This window comes from Leptidea sinapis, chromosome 13 (assembly GCF_905404315.1).
Source record: "Leptidea sinapis chromosome 13, ilLepSina1.1, whole genome shotgun sequence".
NCBI classification, from domain to species: Eukaryota; Metazoa; Arthropoda; class Insecta; order Lepidoptera; family Pieridae; genus Leptidea; species Leptidea sinapis.
The window spans coordinates 5,969,753-5,977,312 of NC_066277.1; the positions used below are offsets into that span (position 1 = coordinate 5,969,753).

General features: G+C 34.1%; 1 protein-coding gene across 1 annotated transcript; it reads right to left on the bottom strand.

Moving 5' to 3' along the window:
- Positions 1 to 304: 304 nt before the first annotated feature.
- Positions 305 to 5,580, bottom strand: LOC126967577 (WD repeat-containing protein 61-like). Its single transcript, XM_050812106.1, has 7 exons — positions 5,394 to 5,580; positions 5,230 to 5,318; positions 4,650 to 4,798; positions 3,725 to 3,960; positions 2,109 to 2,296; positions 955 to 1,123; positions 305 to 429 (listed from the first exon to the last, which is right to left on the bottom strand). The coding sequence occupies exons 1-7, from the start codon at positions 5,406 to 5,408 to the stop codon at positions 322 to 324; spliced, it is 954 nt and encodes a 317-aa protein (XP_050668063.1). The 5' UTR covers positions 5,409 to 5,580; the 3' UTR covers positions 305 to 321.
- Between the last annotated feature and the right edge of the window lie 1,980 nt (positions 5,581 to 7,560).

Below are 7,560 nucleotides of genomic sequence, written 5' to 3' on the forward strand. Positions count from 1 at the left end.
AACACAATTATTTTAAAAACCATGAAAAATTTATATATGTACTGCAAAAAGTAGCTTTTTAAAACTATAAAATAAGTGATACTCTTTTTGGAAGTCGGTACTCTTTATTTCTCTCCTTTGAAATCAGATATCAGAATCAGATATACTCTGTTTCTTCTAATAAAAGTTGACAAAACTAATTACAGCGGACCTACACACTGACGAACAGACAGCGGACTATTAGTAAGAGGTTCCCATTGGTTTACGTATCAGATACGGAACTCTAAATAGTGTGTGATGTGCTGCATAAGAAAAAAAATACAAATAAAATAATAAGTCATTTTATTTAGCTGGTTTCTGAGGTCTTGGACTTTTATATACAATAATTGCCTTATCTTTCGATACGGACACCAGTTTATTGCCTCCTGCATTGAAATGGGCATCCCAAACCTGAAATAAACGCAATATTTTAAATGATATTCCTACAAACATTGATACTTACTACAATTTATATGTTATCGCTACACTATTGGAGTATTTTATTATATTTGTACTTTTCATTTTTTTGGTTCCTCACCTAACACTAATTTACCTACCAGTAAGACACCAATGTACAATAACTACTACTATTGCAATGTTTATTTAATAATTTAATTTATAAAATAATAAGTATTGATTTGGTATATTTACGCCTTTTAAAATACCAACAGAATTATTTACTTTCCCAACAAGAACTAAATTCATCAAATAATTTAGCCCATGCACTATTTATTTCCGAATAAGGATGCAATTTAAACTTCCCATGTTACCAGTTGCATAAGAAAAATTGACGGTAATTATTACTATTATCACCATTTTCACTATACATTGATTTATATATAAAGAATCATGACTCATTCATAACACGTTTATATCTTCCGGGTAAGTCAGGTTCACTAGTTCAATATGTGTTATGACAATAATCTTTTAACTTACAATATCAGTGTGTTCTTTAAATGTATATAAAGCTTTGAAACTTTCGAGAAGAATAATTGTCACTGAGCCGTTCGCTGCGGCGGCGGCTATTCGTCCGCCGTCCGGTGTGAATCTCGCACTTAACACCCACGTTGTAAGATCCATTTTGCATAGCTCATTCGCACTTGCCCTGAAAAATTATCTCATCTAGAATAGAATCTATACTAATATCTAATAATTATATTTATAATAGTGTGTTAACTCTGTGTCTAGACGGAGAAACGATGGATATACTGCTAGTATATGGTATGAAGGAGAACAGCGTCCCCCTCCTACGTGACGACTAGTCGTACCGGTTCGCTGGCTTGCCTATCGGTACTCGTATTCAGGCGTTTCACGTAGACTAAATTAGTTTCACGTGTTTTGTGATCTCATGCCACAAGACAATTTATTACGCAATATATTTTTTTTACAAATCAGTACTTTTTTAATTTATTAACATGCGTACCTACCAACAACAGGTCATACTATCTTTTCAAATGGATGGCAGATGTCATTCTTTAATCGATTTATATATCTACTAGTGGACCTGACAGACGTTATCCTGTACACACGTCTTAAATTTGAAAAATCGGTCCAGCTGATAGGAGGCGTTCATTAGCATACACATGAGCAGGAGAATTATATTATATGGACGGAATTGAGAATCTAAACCAATCTCAAATTCACTTAAACAAATAAAAAAATCATCAAAATCGGTCCAGCCGTTTAGGAGGTAGTTTAATTGTGAATCTAAACCATTCTCGAATCCACCTGAAGACACACACCAATCTCAAATTCACTGGAACACACAAAAAATCATCAAAATCGGTCCAGCCTTTTAGGGAGGTAGTTCAATTGTGAATCTAAACCATTCTCGAATCCACCTGAATACACACAAAAAGTTTCATTAGAATCGGTCCAGCCGTCTAGGAGTTCAGTGACATACCATGTGTATGTCACAGAAGAAATATATATATTAAGATACATTTAATAAAATATCGAGGGCAGAAGCTAATAATAAAAGGACTTATCCCTGTTTGATGATGACAAGGGTCTGAAATGTCTTTAAATCTTTGCATCTAATTCGAAAAATACTAGTCAATAATTATAATAAAATTTGGATGGATACTTACACATCAAAAAGCTTCACAAAACCGTCATTAGACGCAGTGACCAAGAGCTGAGAGTTCGGTGAGAAGCATACACTCCTTACAGTTTCCATGTGAGCCTCTACAGTATGCAGTAGCTTGCCTTGACTCACTTTGAATATACAGACATTGCCATCCACCGAGCCACATGCTATATGTTTGTCATCATTACTCTGTAAATATATTCAAATTAATGTGAATGTCAAAACCATAACCACAATTCAATTTCGCAATGTTTTTAACCGACTTCAAAAAAGGAGGAGGTTCTTAATTCGTCTGTATGGGAGTTTACACCTTAAGAATCGATTTTCATATAAGGCACCCGGTATGAGAAAAATATGGAGAGTAAAATCTACTCATCAAATGGCATAGTAACGTTTTTGTTGCGCATCATTTCTCGCGCACCTTTCACTTTCTTGTATTTCGAAGCTTTATTATATTATATATTGAATTATCAATATAGTTCATACAAATTTATATGAGCTATGCACATGATTAAATGTTTAATTTAATATGGAGAGTATATATAGCGCATTTCACGCTAAATAGACGATTTTAACCTAACCTATTATTTTAGTTTTTTAATATCTATAATTTTTTTAAAGCTATTATAATTTATTTTCTACTTACTATTTTTGTAGTTTCAGTTATGATAGTTAATGATTCTATAATATAATTATATGATGTAATCATGTAAGAGATTAAGTAAATGTAAAATATTTGATATTATATAATATTTCGCCGAATAGTCGTAAAAAATGTAAATGAAATAAAAAATATATATTCTTTAAGAATTTTCATTAATGCGTTTATTAACCCTTACATATGATGTTGATCTTTTTTAATTAATACACTTTCATTAGCTTCTGCTGTATGTCTGTTTGTAAGCGACTCCATTGGACTTGATTTTATTTAGTACCTGTTCAAAAACAATCGTTGTTGAGGAGTAAACTCCAGTCGTGCGTCGGAGCAGAGACACACACTTTTTTTAAGTTTGTTAACTTTCGACTGGGTGAACCGATATTGATGATTCTTTTTTTATTTGAAAGCTGGTGCTTCCCTTTTGGTCCCATTGTAATTACATTATGATTCCAAAAATAACAATAATCGTAACTAGAATTAGATTAATTAATTGGATTGTATAAAAATACGCAATTATTTTTATACTTTTTAGTGCCTATTATATCTATTGCTTTGGAATAGATATAGTATGCACTGAAATAATTGACCCAACCCTCGCCTCGACACTTTGCGCGTGCGTAACAAGCACATCCCACCTACAACTATGTATATAGTTATAAGCTTGTATATATATATGTATATATAGTTAAAAACTTGAATCTTCTAATACATTTTCTTTGTAAATTTTCTGATATAATTTTGTAAAAGCACATATATCACCCAAAAAAAGACTAATCGACTTAACCAAGTAGTAGGACTTGTTACTGGTGAAAACATTGTGAATATCACAGTTTCTCAAAAATTCGCAATGTGAATGTGCTATATACAATAGCTTATACTATGAGTAATACAGTAAACTGAGTACAGTGTCTGGATTTATATGGTAGTTGTATAAAAAGTAGTTGATTGTCAGTACTCACCCAGGCAACACATAAAACGGATAGTCCCCTAGTGTCAAATGTTCGTTTTGCTTGCTTTGTTTCAATGTTGTAAATAGTCAACCTTCCATTGTGACTGCCAGTAACAATATGTGTTCCATCTGGAGAGAATGATACCTGCCACATATCTGTCTCTTCACTGTGTATTTCATGAACATTATTTCCTGATGTCAACTCCCATATTATCATAGTTGAATCTAAAGATGTTGTTGCTATGGCTGGGTGGAAAAAAAAATTAATAAATATTTTGTGTGATTATTTTATCAACCAATGTATTTAAAATGCCTTTATTCACTAAAATTGGTACTCATGTGGCATAATCCTGGAAATAGTGCACAAACATGTTTGATTGATAGTGTTTAATTATGGGTGGGAGAAAGTTCTTTATAAGCCAGACTGTGGAATGTTGCACATCCAGATCTTATTGTATATTGTTCTGAGATGTGTATGTTTTGGTAGGATGCTAACCCTTTTTTTTATGGAATAGGAGTACAAACGAGCGTACGGGTCACCTGTTGTTAGTGATCACCGCCACCCACAATCTCTTGCAACACCAGAGGAATCACAGGAGTGTTGCCGGCCTTTAAGGAAGGTGTACCCGCTTTTATTGAAGGTACCCATGTCGTATCGTCCTGGAAACACCGCACAAGGAAGCTCATTCCACAGCTTTGTAGTACGTGGAAGAAAGCTCCTTGAAAACCGCACTGTGGAGGACCTCCACACATCCAGATGGTGGGGATGATATCCTAACTTGTGGCATGTCGTGCGAAGGTGGAATACGGCGGCAGGAATTAGCTTAAACAGCTCCTCGGAACACTCCCCGTGATAAATGCGATAGGAGACACACAATTTTATCAAGTAAACTCTTATGTGTTGATACCATAATATATTTATTTGGTATACTTACTATGTCCATCAGGGCTTATAGCGATAGATATGACAGCCATACAGTGCCCTTGTAGTTCATGAACTAATTTAAGCTGGTTACTGTGATCATGCCAAACCTTTACAATGCCATCTAGGCCTCCTGTCACCACAAAGTCTTTTGTTGTTTCTCTGAGAAAGTATTATAAGTTAAATTAAAATAACTAGTGCATAAGCAAAGAATATCAAGTTTATAAGTTTATGTATATTTGAGCTTTTTTGCTTATACCAGAATATCTCAACTTAAAATTACATTATGTGAATGAATGGTTTCCTTACATTCCAATGGTAACACATTACACAAATTCAAATATTTTTATTCAAAATAGGATGTGACATCACTTATTGAAAGTCAAAAACTACCACCCATTCCAAAATGAATGCCTGAGACCTGAGAAGAATGGGCGCAACAAACTCAGTGGGCTTTTTTTTTTCATCGGTTAAATATGTTTACAAAGTAATATATTGTATTTGTACTTAATGTATTCATTTTATTCTAAAGCCTTAGGCTTTTTTAGCCTAACCAGCTTAGAATACACCTCTCATCAGTTTAACAAACATACTTGGTGTCACCTGTTGGTTTTATTCTGGACCATGCACAGCTGTATATAGGTTCTTCATGAGCATTTTCCTTTTTGCATAAAATTGAGTGCTGCAATGTTGATTGTTATTAATTAATAAACGGTTTATTATGCCAGCAGATTTACAAAAAAAATCGTAGACCTACCACATCAGGGGACATTTTTTTAGGAATAGAACAAGTAATGTTAGTTTAGTGTAAAAACTAATAACATTACTGAGACCTTTTTATATTTATAATACTATACATAAAAACAAATTCAAAAAAGTCCAAAGACGAAAACTAATTTAATTTACTCCAAACTCCAAAAATATGTGAAATGTTTACATTTACTCTGACATTTGACAACCAGCTGCGGTCGGCGGGAATGACATTTTTGAAATTTTAATTGTCATTGTCAAATGTCAATATAATATCACTCATAGGCTTAGGCTAGGCAAGCAATGTGATTATAGGAGAGCGGTTTAGAAATAGCTAAAAATACAAAACCGCATGCAACCTCGCACAGCAGTTGGCGTTCTGCTTAATTTTATTCCAGTATCACCATGGATTTCTGGAGTACAGCATGTGTTGCGGCTTTGGTTTTCAAAATAGAAAAATTAAAACGAAAACAGCGCCGCCATAGGTACTGGGTATACCCATTAACAGATCAAAGACATTTGAAAGGATATTTTTGCAAAATGAACAACGACGTGCGGCAGCATCCCGATAAGTTTATTAATTATTACTACAGAATGTCCATTGGTACTTTTGACAAATTATTACAATCTTTGGGCCAGTATCTACAATATAAAGACACTGCACTTCGTAAGGCAATATCACCTAAAGATCTATCCTCTGCGCTCGCCCAGTCGAGACCACAGAACACTTTTACTCTAACAATGTCGAGACTGAATAGAAAACCGAATGCGGTTAACCGCCGTGCGTGCGCCACCATACTAATACTATGGGGCACAAAATAAACGCGCTTTTTCAAACTGCCATCAAAATGTAGCAAGTTCCGTTTGTTTTTTTTTGCGTTTTCAGACTTACGTTAAAAAGCATGCTTTTAATCGCAGTGCGTGCTAAGCCTTATCCTTATCTATGATTTGAATGATATTTTTTTGTTTTTCTTTAGATCCATGGATATAGGAAACTAGGAAGTAATAGATGAAGATGCTCAATCGCTAATCGGAGCCAATAAATCATGAAGATGAAGAAGTAATAGATTGAAGTGACAGATTTTTCATAATATTTTTATCGGGTTGGATTCGCAATCATTTGGAAAGAATTTGAGGGAGAAAGGTGTTGTATTTGGTAAAGGTTTGGTCCCTAATTAAAACAATACCACTAAAGGCGTTAAAGGTACTTAATGTACTGTCGAGAAAATAATTATTATAAATATTTCAACATCAAAATGGATAAAACAGAAAAACGAATGCAATATTACTACGAGAGCAGGATGGCATACCTACATGATTTTGTTAAGTGCGATAACGATTTAAGGTCATGTCAAAGACTAAGTGTCACAATCTATGCTATTTTTTCTATTTTTTTATACTTGGTGGTCTGTACTCCCTGTCAAAAAGAACTGAGGATGTAAAAGCGAACGAAGAGACTTGAGTCATACCCCGACACAGACTGGTTAGATGAAAGAGGATGCATCCCCGTCGTGGTTTTTTTTAAATATGAGCCCCGAGGAGTGCGGCTCCTACTTGGCCTTTTTAACAAGTTTTGTGTTTTTAGATTAGTTCAATACAATGGTGCGTTACCTTTTCATGGGCATGGTGCCAGGGGAGAGAGGTCTTCTGCTTCCTTCCTTCCTCCCTTTTCACCCCCCTCTGCCTGCGACACAATACTAAATTTTAACAGTAGGGTTAGGACCGATAATATCGAATAATGTTTCATTGGTTCAATTATCGTTTCGACATTGATTACGATGTAAATAAGAGTAGGATTCGACACGACTAATGCGACGATTTATCGAATATCGATTTTAGGAGAAGGCCCCCAGACTCTGCACCGCCAATTTGCATCATTTATACAAAATGTAAATATTCAAAAATTATGTAATGAATATAATATAACCATTTAAAATTGAATAAAAATACAAAGCTTGCGGAAAATAAAGTGTAAAAAAATAACTCAACCCTTCTTGTCGACTTCCTATTTCTCAGGCGGCTATTTGCATTACTTTCTACGCTTAAACGATCAACTAAATGAATTAAATTACTTAGTAGTAAAAAAATCCTGTTGAATAGTAAATCACATATAATTATTTTAATAATGTTTATTAAGTATGTATTTTGTATGGCAAATATATCTATACAAGTTG